The sequence below is a fragment of the Protomyctophum parallelum genome (assembly GCF_964188405.1).
Source record: "Protomyctophum parallelum genome assembly, chromosome: 23".
Lineage (NCBI taxonomy): Eukaryota > Metazoa > Chordata > Actinopteri > Myctophiformes > Myctophidae > Protomyctophum > Protomyctophum parallelum.
The window spans coordinates 9055210-9074438 of record NC_139715.1 but is presented as its reverse complement, the minus strand read 5'-3'; the positions used below and the strand labels follow the sequence as shown (position 1 = coordinate 9074438).

At 40.6% G+C, this 19229-nt stretch overlaps 1 protein-coding gene across 1 annotated transcript; it reads left to right on the top strand.

The window, feature by feature from the left end:
- Positions 1-6422: 6422 nt before the first annotated feature.
- On the top strand, positions 6423-18804 carry LOC310853876 (kinetochore protein NDC80 homolog; the record flags this gene model as incomplete). Its single annotated transcript, XM_083758350.1, has 16 exons — positions 6423-6442; positions 6880-6966; positions 7080-7227; positions 7944-8113; positions 8364-8466; positions 9073-9150; positions 9265-9358; positions 9501-9601; positions 10070-10214; positions 10482-10687; positions 13700-13852; positions 14145-14234; positions 16780-16872; positions 17095-17225; positions 17512-17614; positions 18637-18804. 16 exons carry the CDS (start codon positions 6423-6425, stop codon positions 18802-18804), a joined length of 1890 nt encoding a protein of 629 aa, XP_083614476.1.
- Positions 18805-19229: the final 425 nt, after the last annotated feature.

The window sequence follows — 19229 nt, the reverse complement described above, 5'->3', positions numbered from 1 at the left end:
CACAGAATTGCTGGTTGCCACTGTGTTATATTCACCATGTTGGGGACAGACCAAGTTTATTGTTGTTTTGCCTACTGTGCAGCACTTTGGTCTACTCTGTTGTTTTGAAATGTGCTCCATAAATACAGTTGGATGCCAGACCCCTGAACAGTGTTTGTGCAAGTGTGGTGTGGTAGAAATGATGATATGCATAGCGACCTGAAAGTTTATTTAAAAATATTTAGTATAGAACTAGTATAGTAAATACTAAGCTGTTAACGAGATAGTAAGCTCAAAGGCAAAAATATGGTGATTAGGACACAAATAAATGACTCCCAGTAGGAACATATTATATTAGGAACATAATCGTATGTACATGAATATACTACAGTAAAACAATTGGAAAGAAGTTGGTGGAAATAGCAAACAACAACTGGTACAGGGTGTCCTGCTACAGTATGTACACCGTCTAGGAACCCAGATGGTAATGATTATTATGAAAATGCATAGTAAGCACTATAGAACATAAATGGAAACCTACCTACTAGATGGCAAAAATACAGCTCTTGGGAACACATTGTAAAAACTATACATCAGTTTTTAATTTAGCCAAAAGGGTTATATTAGGTTGCCATCACTTTTCTACTATGCCAGGGGTTTTTCAACAGATTTTGACCCAGGGACCACCATCCTGACAAAGAGCAACCTGGGGACCACCGCAATTGTGTCAGGTGGGTCCATCATAGACCCACCTGACACAATAGTGGTGGGGGTTCATGCACCATTCCATGGGTTAAGATTATTGTTATTATACTGTATATATTTTTTCCTTCCTTGTTACTCACTAATCACACACTATCACAGGCTACATTCATGAGCTGGACAAAACAAATCTACAGTTTTCAAAGGCACGACAAGTATTTTTCCCTGGACCAAACGGGACACCCCAAGTCCTCTCTCAAAAATATTATTATTTCACACTTCTGTGAGGGGCACCCACTGTATATATATATATATATATATCGTCCATCATTTAGTGCCCTAAACCTAAGCAAACCGGTGGAAACCCATGCTCTATCTACGGGGACCTACCACGGGTCAGACAAGGTCAGTGAGAAGAGGATCAGGCTGGCAGGGCACTGCGTAAGGCACCCAGAACTGGTGGGGAGAAAACTGACACTGTGGAAGGACTCGTGGAAGGCAATCAACGTTGAACAACTGCATCGCATTTAACTAGTTACGTTTTTTTCTTTTCATCTCAGCTTAAAGTTGAGATGGGCACGTGACAGTTTTGTTTAATTGTTGTAATGTTTTTTGTTTGTCACAGCCACCCAAAGCTTGTAACTCTATTCAACTAAACTTAATTCACTCCTCTCAACTGAGCTGCATTTCAGGCCTTACTGGGTCAGTCAAGTTGATGTCAAGTCAAGTTGTTCTAATTTTTTTAACAGAAAAAAGAAAAGAAAGATACATCACATCAACACATCTGCCTGTCGAAATAAATGAGAGGCCAGTTACACAACTAGGCCAAGCAAAGATCGAATGACAAGTCACAAATATACTGCAAAGTAGTTGATATTCACTGTTGGAGAGAGAGAGAGAGAGAGAGAGAGAGAGAGAGAGAGAGAGAGAGAGAAAGAAAGAAAGAAAGAAGGAAAGAAAGGCCTATTTTGCCACCATGCCAGTCGTGAATCAATACAGCCACCTCACAATGAACCTGCAACCACAACACAACACAACGCCCCTCCCCCTCGTCAACAACCCGACGCTTAGTGAGGTCAACCTGCACGCACGTATGCGCGCACACACACACACACACACACACACACACAAGCACTTCAATCATCTTGAGCAATGTGCGGTCACTTCAAGTGGACTATCTGTGTGCCAAATTGGCACAACGCTTGCACTTTCTCCGCAGGCTCAGGCTCTTTGGTGTGAGCAAGGGAGTCATGTCAACCTTCTATGATGCAGTGCTAGATACCATTATAAGATATGGCATGTCAGCTTGGTTTGGGACACTCTCTAGTCTCTGTCCAGCTCAAATCTAGAATAGCTAAAATAGAAAAAACAGCCATGAAGGTAATTGGTAGGAAAGATTCTCCATCTCTTCAGACAATCTTTGAGAAAACGGTGCTCAGTCTGTCTTCAATTGTTCTACTAAACAACCGCCACATAGTTCATAGTTCTTAGTGGGGAAGGGACTTCTTGACTTTCATCAGTTATTTATTGCACTTTACTGTGATACTATAAACTGTGAATACTCTAGCACTTTTTTATATTATATACCTTCTCTTATTGCAATTTGCACTTCTCTTGTGATACTCTTGTGACTTGTACTTTTCTGCTACTGTGTATAATTGTCTTTTGTGTATTGTCTGTCTGTTTTAAAAAGCGTTGATGTACTAATGCACTTTTGCCCAAGACAAATTTCCCCTCGTGGGACAATAAAGTATATCTCATCATCATCAATTGAAAATTAACATTTGGAATTGATGGCTGTTATGTCAAAGCCCAAAATCTCTAGCTCGAACCAAAAGGCTCTAATTCACTCATAGGATTATTGAAGTGATCAAGAGCCACATATATACTGTACACCGTTCCCTGTTACAACTCACAGACCTTCAATGGCAGATCAGAACATACAAACTGTAGATTCACATCAGCATTCAATTCCAGAGCCACTAACAGTTACTGAACATGTTTCTTTGCCACTCAGTCATTGGGTCCCTATAGTTCCTACCTGAGCGGTCTTCTACTTGACTTCATCAGTTGTGTGATGCCAGGGTCAAACTTTGGAACCCATGGATAGAGAGTTAATGATGAGCCCTCCAGCGGCATCTCCAGTCATCTCCATTCTCCATACAGCTGGTTAGCTGGCCAGTATACTTTCCTAAGTTTCCTCCCAGTATCAATGGCACCGACCAGCCTCATTCTCCTGGCTGCCATCTTCTCACTCAGCCTTGGATACATTCTGGTGTAGTGCAGTGGTCAGGGATTTAGGGCACTGCTCTATAGTGTCCAGCATTCACAGCATGTCACAGGAGAATGGACTCAGGGCTGAGAAGAAGCTGAACTTGGGGTTCTGGGGTTATCACCCTGGCTCGTGTACCTGTGGAGCAGGTTGAGAGAGACACCATAAGCTTTGAGTAGGCTATAAGTGAGTATGGTAGAAAGAAAGAAAGTGACCGCAAGCGCCACATATTGTAGGCTAGCCGCAATTCGCAACTCTAGATTTTTTTTATAAATGGATGAATCTAAAGTTGCAATACCCGCCATTGACTCCCCACTCATCTTTTTTGGTTTGCGATCTGCTTGTCTTAAACGACGTTAAACTCACCAACATTGCAGCTGTAGTACAAGCTTGAATTATCCTCTTTCAATCTGCCGAGCTTGTTTTTCATAAAAATCCACCGTAGAGATGTTATGAGCTACTTTCTGTCAAGACGGCGGTGGCTCAGGGGTAGAGTGCCTGGATGGTAACCGTAAGGTTGCCAGTTCGAACCCGGGCTCCCCCAGAGTTACTGTCGAAGTGTCCTTGAGCAAGACACTGAACCCCTAATTGCTCCCGATGTGCTAGTTGGTGCCTTGCATGGTTTCCGCTGCCATCGGTGTATGAATGGGTGAATGTAATGCACAATCTCTGTAAAGCGCCTTGGATGAAGGCGCTATATAAATGCACCATTAACCATTTACCAAGACCTCCTCTGCAAGTGATTATTTTTCTAAGTGCTGGAGTTTGGAAGCACTCGTCGTACGTCACTGAACCTTCTGCGTTCCACCTGTTTCGAATTTGCACATAATGCAGGAGGCAGCAGCACGACCCGTTCATAAAAACGAGTGCTTCCAAACTCCAGGTAAAATGGAATTAGTAGGGTCTTTTATAACTTAATTTGCAATGCTACTGTTTGTGCACAACAACACGTTGAACTGACAGGCCCTTTGTGATGTAAATCAATAGCCACCCTACTGTAATTCAAGTGGCAGATGAAAGAATAAAAATAATTATAGGCCTACTGTACATATTTTAGGGGCACATCTGCATATCATGTGGTCTACCTGCAGCCTTTGTGGTCTACCTTTTGGGCACCCCTGTCCCAAACATACACAGCATGTGTACGGTATATAGCATATATCCTGTCTAGACTAGGGCCACCCTAATTTGAGAGATATAAATCTAGATGTGCAATTCAGGTTATGTTATGTAATACTTCAAAATTAAATATATGCCTATATTTCAAGGATAAACCAAGGATTTGGTGTGACACCGAAAACAAAACATTGTCTCTATCCACAACACAGCAGCCCTTCAAGTAGCCTTTTGTTCCCCCCTTTTGTCCCCTAGGTTATGGCAAATTAAAATTAACTGAATATATTTACATCCCCCTGAAAACTTTGGACCATGCAATTGCAAATCATGACCCTGCTCCCTCTGTCTGTGGAAACCGGCTCCCAAAAAGGGTTGTCCCATGATTTTTCCACACAATATGAAGACCTTTGAGTGCCTGTTCCTTGGCAACCTGATAAATAACCCTGGGACCTGTACTCAGAGATGGGCAAAATACATTGAAAATGTATTACATGTATTACATGTAACACATTGAAAATGTATTTTGATACAAAATACAAATACTGGGTCAAAAAAAGTATCTAAATACAAAATACAAAATACATCTTCCATCCCAGCGAAATACATTACAAAATACAGAAAAAGTATTTCAAATACGTATTTCAAATACATGCATTTCAAATACTGCCCATCTCTGATGGGCAAAATACAAAAAATACTGGGTCAAAAAATGTATCTAAATACAAAATACATCTCATTTCTTCCATCCCAGCGAAATACAAATAACAAAATACAAAAAAGTATTTCAAATACGTATTTCAAATACATGTATTTCAAATACTGCCCATCTCTGCCTGTACTGGTCAACCCAAGCAATCTCATGGACCCTCTCCCAGACAGTTCACATACCACTCATAAAGGGAGGGAAGATGCTGCTGCAATGTCATCTTCCTGCTCCAGAGGGCGTACTCTAACCTTGTCTGGAAAACATGAAGAAAACCAATACTATTAGACAAAAATTATGAGTTTATATTAATGAGTTCAGAGTTAAGAGTTCAGTTGATAATAATTCAAAACGAATTGAATTGAAATGCAAAAGAAAATTGTTGTAAAATGTATGAAAATCTTTAGAAAATAGCTGATCTACAAGCTCAGCATCGCGATGCATTGTGAGCGGTGTACTTAGTTTAAACGTACTCCCTCACTCAGGCAGCCACACATCACTGGGCTTGAGGTGGCAAGTTTGTTGAGCCACGCGGTTAAAAAAAACCTACATTCACTTACAAGAAATAATGGACCGGTAAGTAACATAAGCCAATGATAAATGAACTGCGTTGCTATACATAGCATTTTCAGACCGTGTTACTAATAAAAACGTCTGGGTTTCCGAGGCTACTGTCTTCTCAGCCAAGTTCTGTCCTCAATTCTTCATTGTGCCTGCTTGAAATGTTAAGCTAACATTAGCCAGTAGCCACCATGGTTCACACCTGACGCTCATTCTCATTATGACGGTCATGTTTCAGGGCTAAGCTAACAGTTCACTTGCCAGAATGTGAAACCAGGCATGTTGAGTACACCAAGGTTTTACGTTATGTTGAGTATGGGTCCCCAGCATGTAGAAACTGCCAGATGCCAACTTGCATATATTGAGCAATGTCCACAATTGGCATAATATGTGACTTGGGCTAAAACGTAATCACAAATGTGATGTTAGCACATTTGGGCAAGTGGCTATGGTCGTTTTTGGCCCAATACAATGAATGTTTTTGGTAACATCTGGTAATATGTGTTGCGTTTAGTCACTTATGGCTGTATGGCCGTAGAAATGGCACATTAACTAATATTTCCTCGAACTTCAACAAGTCCATTATCAATGTTGAGTTGGAAGGATGTTCAAGTTGTGCTAGCCCGTAGTGCATCAGCCATCACATTACAAGACATCATTTGTGACGTGTTGTAAGCTTGTAGATCAACCATTCCTTTATTTTTTTTAACTATTAACATTCATTATGTTACCGTCATACAGTCCCAGGAGAGTAAGGGTCCCATATTTGAGTGTTCATGATTGTTATAAATCGGTATTCCATTTCTATTGTCGTAAAACAAATCGATCTTCATATGTAATGTACAAAATAAGGAAAAACAGATCAACCATTTCTAATTTTGAAAAATGTTCAACATGGAAACTGTTGATAATGCAAAAATAATTGTTTATCTCAAATAATTGCGATTAGGAGATTATGTAATAATTGTGACAGACATCAGTCTTAACGATGCTAGAATCACTTCTTCCAGAAAGAAGAAAACGGCGGTCTCTAGCAGCAGAATGTCAGAGAAGCCTTTGAGGGTGGCTGATCCAAGCAGGCATCCAAGCATGTATGCCACACCACAGAGGTGGGTTTGGCCCTGGGGGTCCTCAAAAGTTTCTACTAGTAAGAAAATGATTCACAGCTTAACATTATTTCTATTTGTGTTTTTGTGCATAATGTCCCATACCCGAAGGAACCTTAACAATGGTGGTGCCTACGTCATCAGTGAAGTTACAAGCTTTTGTATTTGCCATATTCATGGAGTTGTGTCAGACATTAAGCACTAAGCAGGCTGTTAAGCTGGAAAATTACTAGGATCCCGCTACATATGAACTTGAATTTATGTGCCCAGTTAAAACGGTGTATGGACATTTACATTATGTGTTTTAATTTTGATGTCTTTAGAAGCGTTCGAAATGGATCGTGTCAACATAATTTACATTGCTCCCATTTAGGTATATTTTTAGCCCCTGCTCACAAGTGTGTTTTCAATTCATCAGTTGGGGTTTAATTTATTTACAGTAGTGCACAACCCTCTTATGGAAAGCTCAACCTCGGAAAACCCCAGTCTGGGACCTCGGAGAAGAAAACCACCTTCTTTGGCGCTCGGTATGTAACTCACAAAAGAGAAAATTATACTAGACTTAATATTCAATGATAACATTTTGGATTTGCACCTACTTATCCATTACAATGATTTAATGTGAACTTGATCACTACAGGGCTAGTGGAGTAGGTCTAAACCGTAAAAGCAGCATCGGAGGACGCAACAGCATGTTTGGAGCATTGGGAACAGCCGAAAAAATGAAGGACCCCAGACCTCTGCATGACAAGTCCTACGTGCAGCAGTGCGTCAGGAAGCTGTGTGAGGTACTATATGAACCCTTCATTACCTCCATTGGTGGAGGGAGGATGTTTTTGTTAAAGGTTTGTGTACAGAGTTTTAAACTCTGTATTCTGATAGTGGTCATACTTGATGGGGTGTTCAGTATTGCGGTTTCCCTGTTTTTCCACCACTTTAAACAGAACATTCATATCAGCTTTTACCTGTCGTGTTTCAATTTGTCTGCTGATTTTCTTGTACTTTACAGTCTTGTATGAGTTCTCTTCCCTGATTTAATAGAATTGTTATCCTGTCCTGTTTGTTTACTGAGTTTTAATTACTGAAAATATGGTTAATGTTTTGTATTTTTATTCTGCCAAGTAACTAGAAACTAAGAACAAAAATGGGGAAATACTCAAGTAGAAATGACTTTAGTATTACTTTCCACCAATGGTCCTGGGACCATTTTTGTAACACTTAAGATTCCTGGGTCCCCTGTGTGGGGAAAACTAACCTCTTTTGCTCATCGAAGAGGAAGTTTATTTTTTATTTTAGATCCCCCATTAGTCACTGCCTCTATTCTTCCTGGGGTCAAGGAAGTGTCTCTTCTCTTGTGCCAGCTGAGAAAGACTTGGCCTAGCCTCTTCTGGAAGTGACTTTACTTCCTAGGGCCTAAGACCATGTCTTGGACCTGTACATTCAAGCCTTTTCAGCCTTAGGATTTCTTTGGTTCTGTGTATCTTGATTGTCTTTTTATTTCTAGTTCCTCTCAGAAAACTCATATGGAGAGGTGTCCACCAAAACCTTCCAGTCTCCCTCTACCAAGGATTTCCTCAAAGCGTTTGAGTTCCTTTTTCAACAGCTGGACCCAACCTTTGTGCTGCCCAAATCCAAAGTTGAGGAGGAGGTACCTCGTTTGCTGAGAGACCTCGGGTAATTGAATAATACCATCATACTTCTACACATGTATAAAATTGTTTGCCTATATACCAGTATTAAAGGGAGTGTTTAGATTTTATTATATTTACTAATACGATTGAACCCTACTGATTCAAGGCCTTTGGCAAAGATTTCCGGCTGCATACAATATTGCCAGATTTGCTTGAACTCTGCTCTGACCATCTTTCTTTGTGGTTTAATATATACCGTTCCGCTGACCGTCTTTGTATCTTTGCGGTTTAAGGTATACCATTCCTCTGTCCAAGAGCTCCATGTATTCTGTTGGAGCTCCACACACATGGCCTCAGCTGCTGGGAGCTCTCATCTGGCTCATTGACACGGTCAAAGTAAGGCTTGCTATATACTTAAATGTGCACTGGTGTCGCTAGGAGTTCAATGATTAGTCATAATCAAATCGCTTATTAAACTGGTTGGCAGAAATGTAGTAATTTATCGGCAACTAATTGCTGAAGACTTTTGCAAGTAATCGTGGGTGTTCTCAACTAGAAAATAGTTTTTCCAGTGTTGGAGGAGTGAGCTGTCTCCCTTCAGCAGATGGCTGCACAATAGCGACTGCAAAACAAAATATGCCGCATAACAATGGCAGTGTGCTATGCTGAATTGCATGGCATTCACAAACCTGTACGTTCTGACAGAGGCCATTTTACCCTCGACGTCACAAAGAAAAGGATTGCCTGCAGTATTTTAAGATGTATTGGATTACATTACACACTAGAAACTCCCAACTACGTACATACCATTGGGTGACTTATTTTTGGCTGGTGTCATTTTTGAATGATTGTCAGATCTCGACAATGCATTGCAGAAGAGCTGCTTTTATTCTCAGTGCAACACCGTCACACAACTAAGAATATGTACTGGCATGAATAACATTTAAAATGTGCTGTCTATGTCAGATCTCGATAACATTTAAAATGTTCTATTTCTGTCAGATCTCCCGTGGTATTGAGAGTGAGTACATGCGCAAGGATTTTTCTGAAGAAACTGGAGAATTTGTTGAGTGTAGCAAGGTAACCATTAATGTAATACAATACAAGTAATCACAAGTTATAGCTTTAAATATCTTTTAGATGGATGTTTTTTAGTTCTAAATGACAAGATTACTCATTTTTGTTCTTTCATAGCTGTGTGTAGACATGGTTGCTGACACATACACCAAGTTCATGCAGGGAGCAGACTCATTTGAAGAGGAGGATTGTCTAATCCTGTCAGAACTTAGTAAGTATTTGGGGGATGTTGCACATCTTTAAGAAGAAACATGCAATTATTTGAACAGTTGTTATTAGTGAACTTGACAGTTTGTTGTACAGGTCAGTTCTAAGAAAACATTGATTGCAGTTTTGTCTGCTTGTGTCATTAGAAAAGGCATACAGTGTGGATGAGGCCCAGCTGATGTCAATGGAGCAAACATTCACATCACTGACTGAACAGGTGGATCAGCTGGAGAAGGAGAAACATTTGGTTGGTATTTTGAATTCACGCACCTTTACAGTGCTCCACCAGTGCCGTTAGAAATTGTAAATAAATATCCTAAGCCAAATTTTACATAATAGACCTCGGGACATATTCATAGAAATTGAATGTTTTCAGGAAGGTTTTAGCTGAGCTGAAGCCATTAAAATATAGTCTTTTTAAATTGTACTGCAACAGAGTGCCTTGGATCTCATTTGCATGTTGTAGACTTGAGACTACTTTTGATGATGCCACTGACGGATACCTTATTGATCCCGCTGGGAAATGTAGGTGCCAGAGATGGCACAAAAGAGTAACATCTCAATCCATACCTTTTGTAAGAATATGTCATGTGTGTAGCACCCATGATTTCAGACTGATGCTCAGTACATGCTTTTGGTGCAAACAGTGACTCCTAACTTTTTGTGCAGAACATTTACAGAGATTTTAGAGATTAATCAGAACTCTCACCACCAGGATCCGCTCATGAAGATGAGACTCGAGAAGGATCAGCTCCAGACAGAACTCCAGAAAATGCTCACCTACCTTAGTGAGCTTAAGACCTTCATGACTAGTCTGGAAAGGGAGGACTCCGGACTGGCTGAAGAGCTGCAGGCTGTTGGTAAATTTGCTTCCATTTGTACCTAGCCTGTCGCTTGACACAAGCTCAAATTGCATTGTGTTGGGATGGTGGTAGATAATCCATTTCTGTCAAATGTTCACCCATGATGATGGCAAGAATATACTGACACTAGGGTTCATTTGATAACTGGATGTGTACCCTAGTCTGCAAGCAAAAGAACTGTAGTTTAAATAATTAGTTCCGTCCCCACCTACTGAAACAGTAAGATAGTGTGTCTTAGCCATCCTTCCCACTCTACCTTCACAGGCCACCATCTTGATTCTCTGACCCAGGAGGGGGCCAGACTGCAGCACCTCCTGGATAATCAGAATTACACTCCAGCTGATGTGGAGAGGCTCAACCGGGAGAAGATGGAGCTCCAGAAGGCAATCTCCATCCTCTGCAAGACTCAAGAGGAGGCAGAGCAACACACGTGGCAGGAAGAGATGGGTCTGGCCAAGATAAAGGAACGGGTGCGTATACAGTACACTCACAAGAGTACACACAGTGAAATCCTCAGTGCTCATTTAGATACAAAACTCAATGCCTTTGTGGTGCTGCACAGCAATGTATATTAGCCATGTTAATAGTTAATAGTTTCATTGCCGTTAAATTATTCTATTAAACTGAACAATTAACAATCGCAAATTCAATGGAACGCACATATGGGCCATTTTAACTGTCGGTGTCCCACATGGAGATCTGTATGTGTCTGAAGAGTGCAAACTGACTGTGAAAAGTGAACTGGTTAAATAATCATTTGGCAGGTGTGGGGTTGCCATGGCAATCAATTGGCTGAGGCTAGAAATTGCACAGGTGAGAGGACAACAGTGTATGCCACTGACTCGAGGCCGGGCACTGCACTCCCTATGGGGGTGTGGAACGCTTGTCGAATTTGAAGTCGGCACTTGGGCTTATTTGAAGTCTGTGGGGCAAACGGTTCTCGAGTTATGTGCATTACAACCGTACACACACACACACGCACGCACACAGACGTGGCGCATTTATAGTAGCAGCAAAATGTAATTTGTTTGACATTGAGGGAAATTAAGATAATCAGATTAAAATAAAATAAATGCCGCTTAATAAGTATGACTGTCAATATAATTTAATGAATTGACTGATTTCAACCATAGGTTCTATCAATCACGCCTCCATATATGATTGTCAGTGCATCACCAGGGCTCGACGCTTAGCATTTTTCCAAGTAGCACGTGTGCGCCTAAGTTGAAAAATCTAGTAGCACACAAATTATTTTAGGAGCACGATGAAAAGTTATCAAATTATGTGTTTTTGAGGGGCGCTATCCCCTCCTATATACAGCTTTAGTCCCAACGTCTCAATATTTTCCATTGACAATGAACGGAGAAATTAGGTCAAAATTCCAATAATTATGACGTAAATTAAACCATGATGTATGATGATAAGAGTGCCCCTCAGGGCCTCACTTCACACAGGTGTGATTCTTCTTTAATAAAGTGATATGGGGTAGGGGCAGGCAATATGACAATATTATATCACAATATATTTTCAGAAATGATCACAATATTGATATTCATCTGGATATCATATTTTTTTTATATAATCTATATAATCAATTTGTTTTTATACTGATAGACTATTAGTTTGGTATGCAGAATTGCAGATAGATAGTCAATTCATTTTATGAATGGATGGACAGACAGACTATCCGTTTTTATCTTGCTGTTCCATCATGCGAGTGTGACATTTAGACAGTGCAGAGGCTACTCAATGGTGAATTAGTATTGTAACATTCTCCTTGGCTCTGACTGCTTCAGTTCAGACAGAACATCGGACATATAGGCTACACCTCGGCGTGGTGGAAGGAGGTGGTGGGGGGATCTTTGCCTTTTTTACGTTGCTCGTTATGCAGGCCAGTGAGGCCACTGACTAGCTCTGGTCCTTAGCTCTAGTCTAATGCGTTGCATTTAGAGTGGGGAAGAGAACTGAGCAGCAACACAGGGAGGGGCGGGGCGGTGGGAGCAAAGGGGACAGATCTCCAAATGAACGCCGCATTGAGCCTCGACACGTTGTTAGCTTGTAGCTCTGCTCTTTTTGGCGAACGACACCGCCGTTCAGAAATATAGATTTAGGTATAGAACCGCGACTATAGAATGTGCACTTGCTGTAGACAGAGACTTCTCTTTATCACGATTGAATGGTCAAATCATGTAGTCGCACCTGTGCGACAAATCTAATTTTACAAGTCGCACGGTGATATTTTTAGTCGCAAATGCGAGTACCTAGTCGCACTGTCGAGCCCTGTGCATCACGCCTTGTGACACGCTCCATATGGCTGTCTCCATATATGAAGATCACAACGATGTCGATCTGACCTCATCAAACCCTCTACACCCTCATTCATTGCATTTTTTGGTCAATGAAAAACGGGGGAATGTAAATATTGTGACAGTCGTGGTTGCCGCGACGCGAGTCACACTTGCAAATGAGCCAAGTTGGTACAACACATGGATCTCCGTATGTGGAGCTGACTATAATCGCCATATATGAAGATCACAACACATGCCACTTTGGGATGGCCACTGATGGAGGACAGACTTCATATTTCCCTGCTGTCTTTTGTCAGAGGTATTATTGCATCTAAGTTCCGGCTGTCCTGTATTGCAGACTGAAGTTCAGCTCTGTTGAACACATGTACAATACCAGACATTCAGCACAAGGTCTTTTTACGTTTCCCATCTCTAAAATGTTTCATACTGAACGTTGCTACTCAAACTGAAATTGTATTCATGGTTGCGATGTTATATTTATTAAAGGTATATTCAGTGATTTCACTCAAAAAACCTTAGGTTTCGTTTTTGGCTGTGGGACCCAGCCTTTCGTCCAATCAGGATAGAGAGTCAAAAACGAAACCTTGGTTTTTTGACCCCCAGAGGTTAACTGGGGACAGGGAGGAACACCTTATATGGCCAGCACACTCTATAGTAGGGAGGATTATCACAACAAAACAAAAAAATAAGTGATATTTGAATTAAGTGAAATCACTGAATATACCTTTAATCACTTGTTTTATATTTAGTTATATATTTTTTTGTACTTTCTTACAGTCTTGTAAAATTTATTTAATATGATGTAATTATAATGTATTTTATATGTGGACCCCAGGAAGAGTAGCTGCTACTAAGGTAGTAGCTAATGGGGATCCAAATAAACAAATAAACAACACTGACCTCATCAAACCCAGGATAGCCATATAATATATCATGGTTTGACATACTAGATCTGCATATATGGAGACTGCCAGTAACTCTTCATCTGACCTCACTGACACCATATTGGGTAATAGTTTAACTATTGGTTTCTCAACGCTTCTCAACTGAGCCGTATTAAGAAGCTCTGTTTCAGTGCAACCTTGCCCTTTAGGGTGCGATCGCTTCTCTCCCTCAGGGCGTCTTACTGGTGTTAATGGTATTGTTAAAGTCAAAATTGCTTCCCCATCACAGGTTCTCTTGAGAGTGGCAGAGTACCATAAGATGGCCCGTAAGCTAAAGTTGATCCCAGCATCTGCAGAGAATGCCTGTGGACATGATTTTGAGATACAGACCACATCCATGGATCAACCCGGTGCTATGGTCAAGTACAAAGCACAGATCCAGGTATGTAACTTATGGATCTGAATCCATATTGATTGTCTGGTAAAAGCCACCATCGTTTTTGTCTTTTTTACCTGTGCTATTGAACGGCCTTTACATTTGTGTTATTTTTTTTATTTTTACTACAAATAAAGTAATATTGAGCTTCCTCACTTGGCTTTCGGGAGGTGTAGTTACAGACTATATGGCATTCAGAGATTGCATAATTGTAGTAAGCCAAGATGTGTAGTTTGTATGATGCATGTTTAGATTTATTGTATGCTACATATTTATCTAGTCATTCTGTCATGTTTAGTTGCCACTGAAGAAAATGATCGCTGACATGGAGAAAGAGAGTGAGCAAATGGCCAACAAGAAGCTCAATCTACAGGCGACTAATGAGGAGGTAATAATAATAATAATAACTTGCATTTTTATAGCGCCTTTCAAGATACCCAAAGCGCGGCCCAGGCCGTAGCGTAACGGTCTGGGCACCGGACTGGTAATCCAGTCGCAGTGTGCCGCGGGTTCGACTCCCGGACCCGACACGGCCTTTACTGCATGTCATCCCCCCATCTCTCTCCCGTTTCCTGTCAGCTTACTGTCTGTCCCTTCAAAAATCAATAAAAAGGCGTAAGCCGCAAAAAAATATCTTAAAAAAAAAAAAAAAGATACCCAAAGCGCTTTATCACGTTATTACGTGGTAAATATTAAACCACCAAGAGTGAGGAAGAGAAGTAATACTATTTGAACTAGTAGTCTGGCAGGTGGGGGTGTGGAGTGGGAAATTTGATTATAGTTATTTTAATTGGCCTAAAATATTGTCTATATACATGCATTCATGAATCCACTTTAAGTAGCCTGTGAGTGAGCCTGTGAGACTAGTTTTCCCCCATGATTCTGAACCCATTCCAAGCATTTAGTTTTGCACAAAAAATACTCCTTGGGCTAAAAACGGCCATAGCCGTCATCACAAATGTGATGAGGTCAAGTGGCTATGGCAGTTTTTAGCCCAAGGAGTGTTTTGTGCAAAACTAATTGAAATTCAGAATCATTAACACCATAGTTTGACATGTCACACGCTACATAAAGCATAATATATAGGACGTTAATGGTATGGTGTGTGTACATAGGCAATATTTTATGCCAATAAAAACCTATATACCAAAGGACGGATTTCCGTCCTGAGGATTTCATAGGACCATTAAAATTTAGGCATTTAGCAGACGCTCTTAATCCAGAGCGACTTACATTAAGCAAGAACGGAGAATAAAAAAGCATGGTAATACATACAAAGTAGTTATCACTCATAAGCTACGGGCGTAAGTGTGCGGTCAAAACTCAGTAGTGTAGCTTTTGCTTAGCATCCCAAAAGAACTACACTTCCCAGAGTCAAAATAAACTACATAAACTGCTCTCTGAGTCAGTTTAAAAATGCTATCTAAGATAGTTGAGCCTTTTCATACGCCTGTAGGAGGTCTAGGCTAGGTTAAGTACTACGGCAAAGTGCTATGGGCTAAGATGGAGTCTGAAGAGGTGTGTTTTCAGACTGGCGGAAGATTGAGAGCGAAGCTGCAGTTCTGATTGCAATGGGAAATGCATTCCATAGTTTTGGAGCCAGTAGAGTTTGGGCCGTGTGGAGTGTTGTCCCGGTGTGTTTAGGGAGGCTACTTCCAGCTTACCTGAGTCTGCTGATCTGAGCTCGGAGGGTTTGTAGGGTGCATTAATGAGATTGGTGTAGTTCCGCAACTAATATTAAGGGGGTATGTACGTGTACAGTAGATGGCTGTGGTGTGAATGACATGACCGAAGCAGTCACAACACAGCAGGCTTGTTATGCTGGTGAAGTGATGTGAGGGGTTCAGGGGGGCAACAAAGTGCCAATCGATCCTCATAATAATAATAATAATTTTGTCTCCGCCGCTTAATTAATAACGAGCGAGCGCCCGTGTGTGCACGGACTCCTAGTTGCATGCGTGCTGCTCAGGGCTCAAGCAACCACACTGCCTGCCCTGGTCTACGAACAACAAACATTAGGACAAATCAAAGTTATCAAACGGCGAAAGTAGCCGATCTGCATGAGGAAACTAGTACACTTTTGCAGCCTCTGCTGCGTTACGTTGAGTGGTGATGTTTGATGTGAACACTGGGCCGTGTATCTGTTTCACTACACGTAAAGGTTTCAACACATGTCATTGCAGTGAATGTAAATATTTTCTTTCATTTTTGATAAAATGCCAGATGTCGAGGTGTCAAGATGTCCTATTGTGCCCACCTATCCTGTATCCAATTTTAGTTGCCAAACCAATGGGTTGTCTCTTGTAGCCTAATTGACTTTTATTCTCGCTTGCAATCTTATGCAAGGTGCATAATGGACTACTGAAGGCTACATGCCTGTAATTGTCTTCCTCTGGGTTTTTTTACTTTAACACACTTCTATGCACCATGTGACCATGTAAGTTCAAGATATATGTATTTGAATTGATTGACCAGACTAGCAATATAATACAACAGAACTTCAAAAGCTGCTTCCATCCATGACGCATGGATTGGCACACACATTCGGTAAAGGCAACTTTGGGAAAACACCTTTTTTACCAACCCAATTTTTTTTGTTATTAATTTGATTTATTTTTCTCTTACACAGACTTTTATCCCTGTCTAGTACAGGGGTAGGCCTGTGCAAGTTTGCGCGGTTCCCCTTTCACAACGTTTTACAAATCATATATTGGGACATGGTCTGAAAATGTTCTGTACAGTATTCAAACATTGATGCTATAAAAGTGTTTTTTCAGAACTTGGGTTAGGATTTAGAAGGTGTTTTTAGAATTGTCCTCAGTCCAAAATGGTTTAAATTGTGTTAAATCAAAACTTGTTTCAATCTGTTAAGTGTAAATGTGGTTGTAATGTACCAGCCAGATATTAAATATTGTTAAATGTGGTTGTCTCAGACGGAAGGCCAAATCCTACACAAGATGAAGGAGTTGAAGCTACTGAGAGAGAACAACGGCAAACACGATAAAGATTTGGAACATGACATGCAGGTAAAGTGTGTGCGAGTGTATAATGTTGTGAAGGCCCTAAATGGTCTCGTAGCTGTCTGTCACCCTGGTGTGTGAGAGTGGGTCCTCTGTGGGAACAAGGAAGTCAAAACCGTGCTGTTTGTTCTGATGCATCGCTGTCTGGTTAAATTGTTTCTTTGGGTCTCACTTTGATTTAATATCGATATTGTGTGTGTGTGTGTGTGTGTGTGTGTGTGTGTGTAGGAGATGGAATATGAGGAGCAGAAATTGAGAGTGGAGAAGGAGTCTATTGAACACCAGGTGGAACTCCAGCAGAAAATGCTTACAAGTGGCCATGATGAAGCTGACCAGAAACTGAAAGCCACAAAGCAACAGTTGGTGTTTTCTCACTATTTACTGTCGAAACCTATTGCATTTAACCCTTTAAGATTAGGAAAGTCTGTACCTCTAAAACCGGGAAAGCTTCTGTCATTGTGGATGTTGTGGTGTGTATACATTAGCAACAGGATTTCTATATATTTTTTTAAAATAAACCTCTAAATGGGTTAACTGATCATTGTTGTGGAGGAGATGTTTGTAATTGCAGTATATTATATTTCAAAGGTAGTTTATTTTGGTGTTTACACCCAACTCTGATTTTAGACTTAATCTGTACCCTAGGTACCACCTGGTGCAGATTGAGACCACTGAAGAGAGACTAACAGTGCGTAACAACCTGTCCACTATTTTATCCGCTGCTGCCGAACACGTGGATCTTTTGCAGGTACAGTACAACATGTGAACTATAGCTAACTTAATGACTTGACACTATCTGAACCGTTAGACTAGATCAGGGCTACTCAACTTTAGATGGCTCAGAGGGCACTCTGCAATATTGCAAAAGTCCAAGGGCCGCACACGACTACCGTAGTCTAGAAATTAAGGACTGCACAGTAAAAAGCCACATTTCCATCTAAGGCCAAACCTCACTGAACAAAAACCTTGTGATTAATGATGACGTTACAAAATCAGGCTTCATTCACGTAGAGAACATAATGATGAACAGATTATCACAGGTGAATAAGTAATACTCGGCTGACATAAGGCCATATCACTTTCTCTTGGATCAAATGATAAAATGCCTACAATCTTGTTCAAAACAATCAAATTAAATATTTGTATTGGTATGGCCATGACGGGCTGCAGATATATTAAGCCCACAGTTGAGTAGCACTGGACTAGATGGTACACAGATCTAGACTATTTCAGTTGTTTTTAAACATTTTCATGTTGAGGACCCCCATCCCCCAAATGAATATGCATTATGCACCCCATCTGAAAATGTTGTACCAGGGGCCCCCATAAGTATAATGTTCAAAATGGCAATTGTGAAATCAGAAAAAGCTGATAGTGATGCTTATCAAATAATTTGGGGACCCCAGACCCCCACTCCAGTACCACTGGACTAGATGGTGTAGATCTGTTCATACCAAAGAGATCCCCAGTGACTGGCTTTTTTCAGTATGAAACGATCTTTCTTTTCCGTTCATTGACTCCTTACTTGGACAACAAATATTATTTAATTAACTTCTACCTTAACCACTTAAGCCTTAATTTATACTTAACATGGTCAGTGAGATTGTTTTTTAAGAAAATTACAAGCATTGCTGAAATGATTATCAAATGGTTTACATGTAGGAAGTTAAATTTGAACATTGCAAAATGGCGTATTTAATCACGGTTTTATAACTTATCTTTGTCTAAGCTGAGATCTTGTACCCCTCTTGTACCCCTTCCAATCAACAGGAGGATCAGAAAAGATGGCATGGCATCATTGGCATGTCGGCATTGACAGCGGAACAACAGATCCAGCCTATCAAGGATATGGTTGACTCCTTCAAGGAAAAGGCTGAGGCTTTGTATGCTGAATGGGACAAAGCTGAGGCTTCTCCACAGTTCATGGGAGAAAAGTAAATATCCACTACATTGTGCAGACCCCTTTGAATTTGGTTGCTTAGATTCCATTCCTTGAATATACGGTTGGATTATTAGCGCCTCTCTGGAGATGTTTCTCACTTAGCATGGTGCCATAGTTCTGGTAACTACTTACTTACATTTCACACAGTTTTGACAGAAAGCTGGTTCTCAGCTGGTTTAGATATTCTGCAGACTGAACTCTGCAGTGTTCATATGACAATGCAATAGTCCACAGTCTTTATACCTGTTAATCATCTATGTGTTATGACTAATGATCATTCACTGTTATATATGCAGTCGGGGCAAGGCTTATTTGTATGTCCATGGCTTTATTATTTTTGATCCGACACATCCTGCATTGTCATGATGTGTTTCAATAAACAAGCTTAATTCTATTTGCCATGCAGTGGGAGGACAGTTTT